This window comes from Drosophila montana, unplaced genomic scaffold, assembly GCF_035044405.1.
Source record: "Drosophila montana isolate Dmon_TW-CO22-7 unplaced genomic scaffold, ASM3504440v1 contig_1964_1, whole genome shotgun sequence".
In the NCBI taxonomy this organism is placed as follows: Eukaryota; Metazoa; Arthropoda; class Insecta; order Diptera; family Drosophilidae; genus Drosophila; species Drosophila montana.
The window spans coordinates 145,671-160,270 of NW_026996881.1; the positions used below are offsets into that span (position 1 = coordinate 145,671).

The 14,600-nt window shown below is 40.8% G+C and overlaps 2 protein-coding genes across 2 annotated transcripts in view; one reads left to right on the plus strand and one right to left on the minus strand.

Moving 5' to 3' along the window:
• Positions 1-520: 520 nt before the first annotated feature.
• eys (eyes shut) overlaps positions 521-14,600 on the minus strand; it is a 76,551-nt gene continuing 62,471 nt past the window's right edge. Inside the window, exons 7-14 of the mRNA XM_064679078.1 lie at positions 11,122-11,394; positions 8,917-9,209; positions 8,189-8,849; positions 7,962-8,125; positions 7,162-7,893; positions 5,965-6,207; positions 1,931-2,419; positions 521-1,018 (exon numbers count right to left, since the gene is read on the minus strand). Coding sequence (XP_064535148.1) covers positions 831-1,018; positions 1,931-2,419; positions 5,965-6,207; positions 7,162-7,893; positions 7,962-8,125; positions 8,189-8,849; positions 8,917-9,209; positions 11,122-11,394 — 3,043 coding nt within the window. The 3' untranslated portion in view covers positions 521-830. The remainder of the gene's footprint in view (positions 1,019-1,930; positions 2,420-5,964; positions 6,208-7,161; positions 7,894-7,961; positions 8,126-8,188; positions 8,850-8,916; positions 9,210-11,121; positions 11,395-14,600) is intronic.
• The window catches only part of LOC135426090 (MKRN2 opposite strand protein), a 78,466-nt gene continuing 65,300 nt past the window's right edge, over positions 1,435-14,600 (plus strand). Inside the window, exon 1 of the mRNA XM_064679079.1 lies at positions 1,435-1,770. The gene's annotated coding sequence lies outside the window, so the exon portion shown is untranslated. The remainder of the gene's footprint in view (positions 1,771-14,600) is intronic.

The following is a 14,600-nucleotide window of genomic DNA, read 5'->3' on the forward strand; positions in this document are numbered from 1 at the left end:
AACTAAATGGCTTCAATTTGAGTAGCATTAGGCTATTATAACGTAGAGAAATAACAGGAAAACAATAGTTAACCTAACTAAACTCGAGTTGTTTTCATAAGTCGAAACCAAAATTAAAATGGCAGAAATTGTTATAAGGGCAGTTTAGAGTATAGAGACGATTTGATACAGAACACATAAGGTATAGAGAAACACACCTGGATGTGTATATAACACTTGCATAACAAAGGTTGGCTCAACAAAACAATATACACATTAGTTAGAATGTTTTTAATCAAGTGGGTGGGGGGGGGGGGGGTGTTTTATATTTGTCATATGCATTGAATGTTTATCATTATTCCACAATAAATATCACTTATGTATGTAAGAGAAGTATGTGGTATTTTGCTAGATTTAGAACCTAAACTACAATTTTGTTCAAGGGTTTCATAGTTTTTGTTTCGATTTATTGATAAACCACATTTATAAAATCATTTCATTGAATGATCTTCATTTTTAATCTAAACGTTTTCTTGTCTCCTTTTTGTCAGTTATTTTTATAAAATTTACAAAATTATGTTCCATTTCGTTTCCTCCATGCAGCAATCCCCCATCTGTATACTTTAAAATTGATTAAGGAGGTTTTTGCAAATATAAACTCCCTTAACACTTAGCTTAGTTCTAACTTTTGGGGTTTCTTGTTTTCCGTTTTACTTGAAATTTCGACCACAATTATTCAATTGTAATTCACAATAATAATATACGAATATTAGGTTACACAATTTGTTCTCTTAATATTTTCTTTTTTTTTGTTATTACTTCTTTTTGTATTTTTTGATTCATCTGTCGATTTATAAAATAATCGGCTCATCACCGTGCAAATCACAAGAGCCAATATTTTCGCCTTGGTACGTTGAGAAATCGTTTATTACGGCTTTTGGCTCCGCTCCGAATTGAATATCCTGCAGGCAGCCTTTAAATGGCTCAAAGAAGCGGCCTTGCGTCCGCATGCTTACCGAGTCCTGATTGGGAAAACCACCTGTGGATCACAAAAAAAAAGTTAATTTTGTATACAAACAAGCCGGGCGATGCGCAGCGCTGCCAACTCCTTGCGAGTATTGAGCTCAGCTGTGCGCCAACAGAGCTCTGTTAGTTATGCATGCAGTGTGTAGCTTAACAGTCTTTAGTGCTTATAATTCTTAACCTCTTCTTGTTTTCCTCGAATTTTAGGCAGCATACTGTACAATAACCTTTTAAACAGCATACTGTTCATTAACATAATTATTTTAGCAGATAAGCTGATGCGATGTTTTTTCTTATCGATACATGTGCTTAACGATAACACATTGTTTTGAGCCATTGCACATCACTATTAACTCGGGCTTAGTAATTGTTTAAAGCGCTCTCTACGCGGTGGTGCATTGTGTGTGTGTTTGGTAATGTCATGTTCTTGGTAGTGACATGAGCTAATAATTTGTAAGCGCTTGCATTGTATACTTTGAAAGTGTAAAGTTTTATTGTATCGCAAACCAAAAGCTCGTAGTGTAAACTAGCACTCGCGTTCTCCCCCATGCAGTTACGAAAGTTCGCAGCTATCTTGCTCTTGCATACAGTCTTATTGTATCTGCCTTTCTATTGCACATCTGCACTGTCGTCACCGCAGGCCGGCGTTACAGTTCCATGCGAGTAATCAACTAAGCTGAGGTTTGTTAAAGCGCGCGTTGCGAGTCAAGTGAGAGAATTCAAAGATAGACGAAAAAACTAGCAGCAACATGTATTAATTACCAGACGGTAAGTCTGCACACGCTTAATTTAATTGATGAGTCACACGCATGCGATAAATGAATTAAATGCAGAGCTTGTAGTAAAGCATTGTAAAATACTATGTTAGCCCTATAACGTCACAGTGTAATTGTCTAAGCTGATGTACGCACAGTGTGCCCACACTTACCTAAATAGAAAATATCCTCGTAGCTAATCGTTGGCTCCTTGCCCCCACGACGCTGAATCGATGACGTAGGGGTTGTTGTCATTCGTCGGTTGAGCTCGGGCAGCCGCTCCGTGAATATCACTGCGCCATCCAGCTGCAGGTCGAGGCGTGTGCGATCCAGGAGCACACTAATGCCGTGCCAGGCGCCATCGGCTACGAAGCCGCTCGCAGGTGCCTGAACGGTGTCATTATTGCTGCCCAGCAGATTGTTGGCCAGCTTCAGGTGGCCATTCTCCAGTCCCAGACCCAGGAATTTCAACTGATCGTGCTCGCTCCAGAGCAGTAGGCCGTCCGGTTCGATGGTCGAGAAGTTCAGTGAGATTTGTATGGCTTCGCGCGGGCGCGCGTAGAGCGAAGGGCCGCGGCGCTTGTCTTTCATGGGAATGCGAGGGGGCGGCAAGATCAGGTAACTGTTGCCGCGGAAGCTTGGTGTTGTTGGCTTGCTCAACGCTGCAACAGAGACGGGTGGAGTGGGGGATGTTAAGTAAAATGCATTAAACATATTGCATGTACTAACTCAGCTGGTGTATGTGTGTGTGTGTGTGTGTGTGATACAAGTGCATAATTAAATTACAGCATCAGCAACAGCGTGCGGCAACGCAATCAACTTCATTATTAACAACAGACTGATGATAATCAATATACCCTAGTAGAGAGTATGTTTGTTTTGTCACAAAGTTTGAAACACCATAAAGGAGTCCTTCAATATCCACTTAAATGGGTTAGGCTTCATATAAATGTATCGAATCGATTTCAAACTCAGCAATCGCTTCAAGTGGTCCGGAACTCGGTTCCAAGCAAAAACTCGCTTTAAGGTTCGTTTTGTGAATCCGGTATTCCGCATTAATTAACCAAAGTTGGATTCGAAGCTCGATAAACATTTAACAATCAAACGCTAACTAGATATAGAGAAATTTCAATTAAATCTTGAGGATCAAATTTACTATATATTGAGAAACTGTGCCTAACTCCATTTATTTTTGACCCGTTCTATTCTAACATATCTGTCCTTGATGACTACCAAAAAAAGCATTAAACCAGAATGTTTGTCAAAGTAGATCAGCGGTGAGTACAAGAAATTTCCTAGCTCTGAGTCCCAACTAGAAAATTCACATATAAATAGTGTAAATTTTATTGTTGAAATTTTACTTATGCTTTTAATACTTTGTCACAATTTATAAAAAATGTTAGACATTTTAGTAAATGTATTAGTATCAGTAGAGAACTTCGATAGGTCCAAGTACAAGTATTTTTCCTCCTTTTACATATATTACCTATACGCACATTTGTAAACACTTGAAATTCTAATCTTGAATTTTACCGTTTTCTTGGTATTTAAAAAAAATATCCAAAAAATAATAAGAATTTTCCAGAACAGCTCGAACAAAGTAGAGAGGAACTTGATTCATTATAAATCATTTTCTTGTTGCCAAGGCTTACTTAATGCAGGCAACGGTGAATACCTCATATACTTAGTTTCTGCATAGGGTATTTGAAGTGTTAGCTGTGCTCTCTTTGTGTAATTATCACCATCAGATCCGCCTGCTCATTATGCCATTTGCTGTTGGCAGTCCCTGATCTCGTTTGGGGCTTCTTTGGTTGCTTCTCTCCAATCTGTCGACAACATCTTGTTTCTCGGTGTTCGCCACGTTTTCGGATTGTATTCTTATTTGAGTCTGCGTTTTGTTTTCTTTCGTTTGGCTGCCACTCAACTTGATTGCACTTGTTGTTTCGTGTTTTCACCAGCTTGTTTATGGCTTATTGTTATTAGTGGCATGTTAATTCACTTTGCTAATAAGTGAAAGGCTGCCAACTGCCAATTGTATAATACTGGCCTGGTCACAAAACCAACAAAATCATAAAATAAATTTATATAAAAAACTTCTGAGCTGCAAACTTATGCACTCAAAGTTGATCTTGAAACTGATCTCGTTTTAATTTGTATTAATTTGTGATTGCTTCAATTCTAGAAATGTGTATATTCATATTGAGAAATGTTTAATTGGTTGAATCCATCTACTTTAGCTTAATCTTATAAACTTTATAATGCAAGAAAATTACTTTACCGCAAAAATATCATATTGTTTCAAAACTAAACTTTTTTAAAAACAGAACTAAGCAGACAAGAGCTATGGCGCTGGCTCATAAGTTATATGAATCACATCTAAAAGTATTTCTACAAATTTCTATATAAAAAACTATTTGTCCTGACGGACTGATTGACTGAACGCACAGCCCAAACCGTAAAAGTTAGCAAGCTGTCTTCACCGTAGTTCTGTAATTAGCTTATATGATGAAGATGCGATTTAAGACGAGGTTTTGGTAAATTCCATCCTCAAGTATGGCATAATTGTAGTTTACCATCCGATCGGCCTCAAACTCATTTTAAAAATATCTTTCTTCAAACTCATTGTGGATTTCGGAAAAACCTTCCCCCTTTGGAAATACGGGGTCAAAGATTTGGTGGGTAAAGTTTCGGGTTCAAATTCATACCCGAGGAGCTTTATGAAAATTCATTTGAGACATGTTTTACACTTTTAGCAAGATCCAGGCTTTCTTGATGGAAAATGGAATTCAACAATTTTTTGTGGTTGAATTTTTAGTTTCTTCCTATCTGCTTCAACATTATTTTGGAATTCCTATATAATGAATACGTGTTTCAGCGATTTTGAAAGTTCCACCCGCAACTGTCAATTGAAGGTTTTTTGTTTACCTTCGGATCTTTGTTTAAATTTTATTGATACGCTTTTTGCAATATCCACTGTTTTGGGACGGATAATGTAGGGCAAAGGTTTAATGAAGGAAAGCTTATTTTCGGCTCCAAGAATATTGATTCCAGCTTTTGGTTCTTTATTCGATAGAATGTAAGCATGTTTTCACTTCGAAGTGGAGTTCAAGATAGTACATCCAGAAATTAATTTTCTTTCAACTGAAAACTGCAAAATTAATATCTCAAATTTGTAGCACAAAACTTGCTACGAACAAGGCCGAAGTTGAAGTATAAAATTATTAGTTGTTTCAACTGTTGAGTAACTATTTATAATAGTTAAAATTAAAGCACGTTGTGGATCGTAAATATTCAAAATGCTATAATATAAGTATCTGTAGTAGGTTGTTGAAAATATTTGAATTATATTCAACTTATTTTCCCTTTCATCCAGTTTCTATGGGAATGCAGCGACCTGTAACATTGGCTAGAATTTCTAATATTTCTATTCTATTATTTTAGAACGTTCAACTTTGGCTCATGCAAATTACGCATATATATACATATATGTATAATTATATACTAGGTTAATTTTAGCGGTTTTTGTTCGGTTTTTGCAGTTTTTTGCCAGTTCAATTTCCAGAGCTCGATGTGCAGCGAACCGTAAGATTCGTGGAGCTGTTAATGGTTTTCGTTGTAGATCTCTAATTATATTAAAAAATTTGTTGTGTTGGATTGTTTTTTTTTTTGTCGTTTGCTTTTAGCATTCGAGATGAAAACTTGTTTGGGCGATCGACCGAGAACAACAGATAAAAGCAATTTCTGGACAAAATAAAATCAGTTCTCTGACGTTTTAAGATCTTTACTCGGCTACTGTATTTCTATATAAAAAAAAAATTTATAAACATAAACAAAACAAAGCCAACTTTTACTTCGCTGACACATTGAACTTCAACTTGGCTCTGGAGATTTATGGAACTCGTTTTGCAGATTTTCAAGTGAAATGATTTGTGCCTTTCATTGTTGCCCAGCTACTGTTGTTGCTTTTTATTTTGTTATTTGTTTTTTTGTTTTATTGCTGTCACGGACATTAAGCACTAACTAAACATCTGTCGCTTGACTAATTCGATGACGAATTGCCCTCGAAGCCCCTCCGCTCCTACCTTCCTCTCCAGTTGAAGTCAAGCAATAACAACTCGTCACACGAGCTGGCAATTATGAGCAAATGTTTTCGCAGCGCATCCAAAACTTTCAATTTGGAGGCCATTGAACCCCAGATTCTACTCACCAATCTCACAGTAGAAGCCGCCCCAGCCATTGGGACAGGAGCAGCGGCCACTGCGCAGGCAGCGTCCATTGTTCTTGCACGGGATCAGCTTGCAGGTCTCCGAGTATTCGCAGCGATCGCCCCTCGCATAATCCGGACAGATGCAGTGCGGCTGCAGCTTCTCGTCCAGCCAGCAGTGGCCGCCCGACTCACAGGAATCCCCGCCGCAGGCGGTGCCGTCGCAATCGCGAATGTTACGTGATTCTGCGCAAATGAATTAACAAAAAAAAAAAATTAATTTCTTATTATTTTCATGCACATGGTAATTTAAAATTGAAACGCAAAATTGAGAATGTAGCCTGGACTAAAATTCATTCGGAAGTTCTTAGCATCATTTAATTTGCCCATTCATATCAATAACTTTCCTTTATAATCATCGTTTTTTGTATTTCCCCGACATTTGACAAATTTCATAATATTTAATATTGCACAAATTTTGCAATATTATCATATTTTTAATTTACCGAGAGTTTTATCATTTTGTAAACGCAACGTACATACATATGGCATATATAAAAAGTCATGTTTGTCTGTCTATTCCCTTGCAAACTGGAGTCCCAGTATTAAAGCCAAACTAAGGTTTACCTAGATCCGTGTTATTTTTGCAGTCAGATGTCGGATTCGGCCGGATTGGGCCACTCAATCGGGTAAATAATAGGGTTCTTGTATGACAACATTTTATTTTTTAAAGCTGTTTTAACCAAATCAGACAAACTCGAGTTCAAACATGCCTCATAGCACCTCATTGAGCAAAATCTCAATAGGAACAATCTTTAAATGTGTTTTGTATGAAGATCTTTTCTGTTTCAGCAAACTTAGCAATTCCTTAAATATACCTAGGCTACGTGTCTACCAGGAAATTAAGTCTTTAACCTGTCCACGATGGCAACTTTTTCTTCTTCGCATAAAATTTGAACTAATTTTAATATTAAATCATGCCCCACTTCAAACAAATTTGGTCGTTTTTAGTTTTAAAAAGTTTTCTTAAAAGTTTCATATTTTAAAAGTTCTTCTCTTACTCTCAACTTGCAAAGTTTTCATGAATTTTAAATTAATGTGTTTTATATTGGTGAATAATATACATATGTATGTAAATATTAATTGGTTTTGTTGGCACATTAATTATTTGGTGTCATATTTTGTGCGTTTGTTGCTTACCCACGATATTCGTTTCGTTGAGGACAATGCGAGTGCCGCTGACGACGAGGCCCCGGACACAGCCACGGAATGGTATGGGGAAGCCGGAGATGGCATTGTGCGGCAGCTTGGAGACATCTTTCAGGCCGCCAATGAAGAGCAGGGAATCGGGCTCGACAAGCACCTCGGCGGAGGGCGCCAACGCCGACGAGGCGCTGCCCTCCACCCACAATGTCAGCCAGCGTCCGCGCTGCGCCATTTTGATCTTGTGCCATTCACCAATGGCCAGCATGCGCACACTTCGGACGACGGTCACATGGTTGCTGGGTCCAGAGATGCGGAACTCGACGACACCGCCCTGCAGCGACAGCGAGACGAATCCGATCTTCTTGTCCTGATTGTTATTGAGCGTGCCAAAGTAGAGAAGCAGTCCACGCTCGGAGAGTGGACGCAGCTGGAATTCTATGAAGAAAAACTGGACACGATGATGCTCCTCGAAGGTCTTGGAGCCCATCAGCGGCACGGGAGAGAAGCTGCGCTGCTTCTCCACCTCGTTGAGCAGCTTCATTACAAAGTGTGTGCTGGGCGTGGAGATGGGCTTGGGCGGCATCAGCTTCTTGGTAAAGTTGCGATAGCTGACCATCTGGGAGCGCTTGGCGCCCAGCTTATCGCCGCCATCATAGAGGTAAGGCCAACGCACGGCCAGATACGAACGCCGACCCGTCAGTGAGACGTCGCTCAGTGAACGTATTTCTACAGCAATCAAATCAACAAGATGTGTCAGAGTTTCAGATATGGTATATAAGCGTAGTTATGCCCACCTTCCTCACAGTTCTTGCCCGTGCGTCCCACCGGGCAGTCGCATTCGTAGCCGTTGACAAGCGGCACGCAAGTTGCCTCCTCGTAGCATTTGTTGTTGAAGGAGTCGCAAGGATTTGTGGCCTGTGCACAGAGCGGACCGTACCAGCCCTCCTGGCAAATGCAGCTGTGCGTGGGGAAGAGTTTAATGGTTCAAAGGGTTTGACATCCTTCAAGTCTTAATACTTACGTAAAGGTGGCGCCATGCTGGAGACAGGCTCCGTCGTGCTGGCAGGCGTGCCTGTGGCATTCCCGAGTGCCGCATTGTCCAACACCTCGACCGCGAACGCCGCGTGTCTCCTGCAGCGGCACAGTTACTTGGCCGGCCTTGAGCTGCACATCGTAGATGCAGCCCTGGAAGCCCGAGTGCAGCGGCAGATCGTGCGGCAGCGTGTTGAAGTTGGCGATCTCGTGGCCGCCCAGGTACAGAATGGGCAGCACGTCCATGCGGCTGACACTGCCCGGCGAACGGCCCGTAATGTTGAACTTGCCATCGACTGAGAGCCAGGCCTGGCGACCGATGCGACCCACCTTGATCTCGTAGGGCACACGCGGCGCATCCAGTCGGAAATCTATGGGCTTCTGTGTGAAGATGCGACGTGGTCCGGCGCCCAGATTCCAGGTGAGCATTATATAGCCCTGTATAAAGCTGACGGCCAGATGATCGCTCTTCTCGTCATGATAGCCGGATTGGCCCAGAAATGCGAGCAGCGAAATTTGTGACATGGTCTGCGGCAGTATCTTAAAGCTCAGCTCCAGAGAGTACTCCAGCGGCACGGGCACCGTGTAGGCCACAAACGAGGAGAGGCCATTAACGCTGCCCGAGAAGGAGGGCAGTGCCACCTCGAGATCTGCACAGCCGATGCAAGCACTTAGTGGGAGCAACAAAAATGAAAGCGTATACAATAAATCACTTACTGTGCTCGCAGTAGTGGCCGTGCTTGCCCAGCGGACACAGGCAGAGGTATCCGCTGCCCGGAAATTGCACACAGGTGCCGCCATATTGACAGGGATTGTCCTCGCAAACGGATATCTCGCAGGTCGGCCCCATATAGCCGGTGGGGCATTTGCATTTCCATTTCTCGGCCTTGTCGCCGTTCGCGTCCAGCTCGTTCGATTCGATCTTGATGCACGCGGCGCCATTGCGACAGGGACTCGACAGGCAGGCCAACGAGCCGCATTCCGTAATGCCAAAGCCGTCCAGTGCGTCGCTAGCATGTGCGGAAAAAAGGGAACAGCGAGGGGAAGGTCGGTCAAAAGGCTGGTTAACGTCATCTCTAATTTCATGAGCCTGCTAATTCGCATGCCAATTGCCCGCAGCCAACGCGACCCCGCCTGTCAGCGCCTGCCCCATGTTCACCCCACCACCTTCCGCTTGGCCCACCCATCTCTATCTGCCATCTGTCCTGTTGCCCATCCGAGCGGCTGTTTGTGACAAATGGACAAATGGCTTTCGCAGCTATCGCCTCGCGCTTCTTTCTCTTATTTAATACTCGAATCTCCTCTTTTCAATCGTTTCCAGAGTGGTAAAATTGATTTAATCCGCAATGTCCCTTCAACTTTGAGATTGTGCCTGCCTTCTGTCTGCTGGCTTAAGTTGTCAATGGGTTAAGGCAGCGATTGGTTATCGTTAATATAATACAAATTAATCTGCATTTTTATCATTGCTAATGGAAATTAAGGACCAGAACTCAGAATAGACTTTCAAACTTTCCCTGACACTCTATCTAAAGAGCACAATATACTGTTCGATTAACTAGTTATATATTGTTTCTTAATTATTCTTTTTGGCCGAAGATACAAGGATATTTATTTCTTTATTTTAGTTTGTCGATAATATTATCGATCAAGTGTTTATTGAGCCCCTAACAGCGAATTTGCTTAGGATTGCCCTTTTTTCTACCCTGAACCTACTCAATATGATTAAAAATTGTTGTGCAGAACTTTTTCGATTCGAAATAGTATATTTATTCTTGAATCAGGACGTGTGTAACAGTGTGTGAAACTACATTAGCTAGAAAAATACTATACTAAAATACTATATATATTCCATTATACCGCGTAAAATGAGTTTTCTTTTATTTTTAGTCGATAACTCGTTTCCATTTCCATTTCCAAAACATCGATTAAACTCAATTTTAAAACTTGTTATATTAGGCAACGCTCGAGAGCTATGAGAACCTGATGTAATATCACCCAAATTTGGACTTTACTAAATACATAAATTTGCATCCTTAAAGTCTTACAAAAAATCGGACTATAATCACTGACGATATTCAGTAGCAACCGCATAGTCAACTTCTAGGCGAGAGGTGTGCGTACATGCGTGTGTTTGTGCGTGTGTGTGGGCGTGTGTGTGCGTCTCTGTATATTTATGTAAAGAACAAAGCTAGAATTTTTGTATAGTCTTATAAAAAGACGCGGGATTCAGGGTATATCCTAGTCGGGCACTCTCGAGTAGTTGTCCGATTTTCATGTTCGACACATTTAAGAAAAGTTAATAGAAATTCCATAAATTTTGTTTTTGATTTTTCAGATAAGTTTGTCCATAGATTTTATCAAACAATATCAATATATTTTAGTTGTTTATTTATTATCGTCATTTCCATGAATGACTATCATAGAACTAGCTGAGACTTCAACTACTGGGAATATTGTTGGACCTTATCGAGTGATAAGAGAAAGATTAAGCTTTAATTAATCAGTTTTGTATATATTTCTTCTAACTCTGTCCAAGTCTTTAAAGAAATTTAATCCTTGTATTTAACTGATTGATGTTTTCTTCTTTGCCGTAAGATTTTCTGTTCAGTTCAACTTCGGAATTTCGTTAGCTTATTTATTCGCATGTGCCAAGTTTTTGTTACTGTTTTGTGCCCGGGTTGGACGGGCTTACCGCCCATTTAATCCTACAGGCGTTTTTACTGCATTTTCACAGAGCTTTTATCCGGCTCCACCTGGAACTTTGTGGTATTCTACGCTGTGCCCCGGGTCAGATGCGTATGTGGCATAAAGATTTAAGAGGCGGCAGCGTCATAACTTCTCTTGCTGTTCATTAGGCATACAGACTGGCCGACCTGGCACAGTAGCTCCTAGCTATGACTACCCGCTGTAGAAAGGACTTACCCGAATATTTCGCGCGACTGTCCGTTGATGCGGAGTGTGTGGAGGCAGCCGGTGAAGCCTGTGCCGCTTTGGGCAGGCGGCAGTTCGATAATGAGGCCAATTGGCGCCTGGGGTGCGCCGCCCAAATGCAGCCAAGTGTTCAGTATGACCTCGGGCGTGTGCAGGCGCGGCGGCAACAGTTTCAGCCATGTCGGCTGATCCCCGGACATGGCCAGCGTGTCGTTGACGAGCAGCGAGGCATTGCAGTGCGTGTAATTGCGGCTGAAGTCCAATCTGAAAGCATACAAGCGATTGGTAGGATGAGCAACGATAAAAGCGCCCCCAGGCCTCGTCCTTTTGGGTAGTCCTGTCGGGCTAGTGCACATATAAAATATTTAATATGCCGCACACTGCGGGCAACTTTTTCGTTGCCTTCTGCTGCGTGGGGTATCCAACAAAAATAAATATAAAAAAAATAAAATAAGAGAAGAAAAAGTTATTTCCAGCATGCCAAAGCGTGCAAATATTTATGACGCCCGCACAAAGATGCCTCATAAAACCCCCGCATCAGGCAGATTTTTTCCTCTGAACTGACCTTTTTTGCTACCCCAACTTAAACCCAAGTCCCGGCACTGTGGACTGCACACAGTTGAAAGTGGGACAAAAAAAACATTTTTAATAATCTTATTAAAATATAAGTGCGGATCGCAAAACTAAATAATAGTACAAACTATTGAATTGCCCATCTTTAATTTTATTTTATACAGGATTTATTTCATTATCTCTACAAGAACTATGCATTTTTTATAATCATCGACCCACTATGCAACCCCGAACCGCCAATTGGCCGTAATGTCAATCGACTGTCAAATTTTTGTATCGCCTGTCAGGGACACGGAATTTTTTTCGACCCTTCTATAGAGAGCCTTTTTTTTTGTGTGGTTCTGGAATTCTTTATTGTTTCGTAGCAGGAATGTCACCTGACGTTATTTGAATGCTTTTTGTTCAACGCTTTTACCAAAGTGTTTCCGATTTTATTTGTCTGTCAGTTTTGTGTGTTCTGTCCAATATTCGAACTGCGGGATTCATATTTCAGTGCGTTCATTACGTTTAAATGTTGACATTTAATGGGAACAGCGAGACACAAAATTGTATTGTTATATATATTTTTTGAGAATGCAATGAATGCAGAATGTTTCTTGACAAAAGATGAACACGGATATATTTGTCGCATGTGAGTCAAATGTTTGTTATGATTGGTATCCGATTTTATTCAACAGACATTTTTTTAACTGAAAAATAAACTCACAATAATTTTTGCGAAAGTGTATCCTTTGTCAATATTAGATCAAAGTAAATGCTGCAAAAAGGGTCGAGTAATTGAATTTCCTTAAAGAAAACGTAGCTTTTATACATAAACCAAACTATTTACTAGTTAAACGTTCAAGAGGAATTCATAAATATAATTGTCTTCAAACCACAATCGCTAGCGGGCTGCCCTTGAGGTAAAATACACAATTAGCCTTTGCTTTTATCGAATGAATTCAATTCCTTTTTGACCTTCTTAATCCCTCACAATTGGCGTTTGGCCGCAGTCGATGCCAAGAAACTAATTTTGCGTAAAATAAGTAAACTACTTTAAGACATTCGCACAGCTTTTCATACTTAACAGATTGTTATATTTGGTTCAATTAGCTGCGGTTGATTGAACCTTAAAGTGCATTTGCATTGTTGAAGCGGCCAATCAAATTGCGCGGTTAAACAAACGGTTTTCTTTCATTTTAAGATGGCGGCAAAGTTGCGGCCATTATTGCACTTAATTTGATTTGCATAGCACGAACTGGAACGGAATTAAATGGATTAAGAGCAAAAGGCTCTTCAAGTAAAAGCTCCGTAATCGCGCGCGTCTAGCGGTAATTGTTATTGTTTTCTAATTACACGGAATTCTCGAAAATCCCCAAGTTAAATGTCAATTGCGTGGAGCATTAGGCTCATTAGGCACGACCCAGCCCCATCCCTGGTTAAATCTACCCAAAGGCAACAACTCGACAAATATGGCAAAAGTTGAAGCAGCACTTTCACCGCAGGACACTCATAATTGTATGTATGTGTTTGTGTGTGTGTGCTTGTGTGTGGAACTAGTTCATCGAAGGTCTGTGTTCATTGCCATTGTCGCGACTGGGAGACGCTAAATCGCTTCTGGGCGAATGAGTGAAGTGGAAATGGAGCTGAAGCGGGAGGGGGCGGGCATGAAGTGTCCTGGCGGCATGGCCATTAAGCACGCAAGGCAAATAAAAATAGGCAACAAACATAAATTTGTTGCTCGTAAATCCACTGGCGGACCCAGTTTTGTGGCACATGAGCATGCCCCGAGCTGGGACCAAGTGCTAAAAAGTAAATTTGTGGTCGATTCGATAGTCATAAAAACACGAAAGAGATATCAAATGCCTATTACTATGGCCATCTCGCTCCAACAGTTTATTATTTATATAGGCCAGTCTGGTGTTTTTTATACACCCTGTTGCCATTGAAAATGGCTAAAAAGGGGTATATTGGTTTTGCGCAAAAGTAGGTAACAGCCAGAAGGAAGCTTCGCCGACTCCACGGGTGAAGTTCGGTAATCCATTCGGTAATTTGGGACCTAGATTAGCCGACTGAGAGACACAAAATTGGTCATCTAGATTCTCTTATAGTATACCCTGTTCAAGAATTTATTTTTATAATTTCTTATTAATTTTTTTTTTTTTACCCTTTGGCTCAACATACATTTGGGTTGCCTTAATTAAGCTGTGAAAGTTTCAAGCAAGTTCGACTATAAAAACCGAAATTATTTAAAAAGGAATTTTCCATGCTGCGGGTTTGAAGAAAGAAAATGCACAGCCGCTGCCGCGTGTTTGTGTGGAATGTGATTTTATCTGTATAACTGTGTAAGAGAAGGGTACAGAGTATCTGCCCGTCAGCCCCTCCCGATTAGTTTATTTCACTTGTTTCTCTTCAACCTTCTTAGGCCGCTCTCAATGCACAAAATATTTACTTTAGGAGCCAGCCAACCTATTTGCCAGATATATTTATTCCTTAATGTGCTGTTTATGCCACTCGTCGTTGCCGCGTTGAGGGAATTCATTTGCTTGTTGATTTTATAAAATGATTACTTGGTCATTTTCCATATGGCTGAGCCCATCAAATTGATGGCCGAGTCCAAAGTTACTTGTTAAATGCAAATGATCACATGTCCTTATAGCTCGCCCTCAAAATTGGAATAAGTATTCAATTAAATGTTTTATTTAGTCTTGTGGTCAGCATATGGAGTTTAGTCGGGCATAAATTAAACTGCAAGGACTAACAACAGAGAAGTGGATAAAAGCTTATGTGGGTGTGAATCGGAAATGACTTAAGAGGTGTCTTTGTTGTTCAATTCATTTTATTCACATCAAATATATGCTGCTTATGTTCTTGAAGAATCTTGGTGTTTAAGGGAGTCCTCCTATGCAATTGTCCAA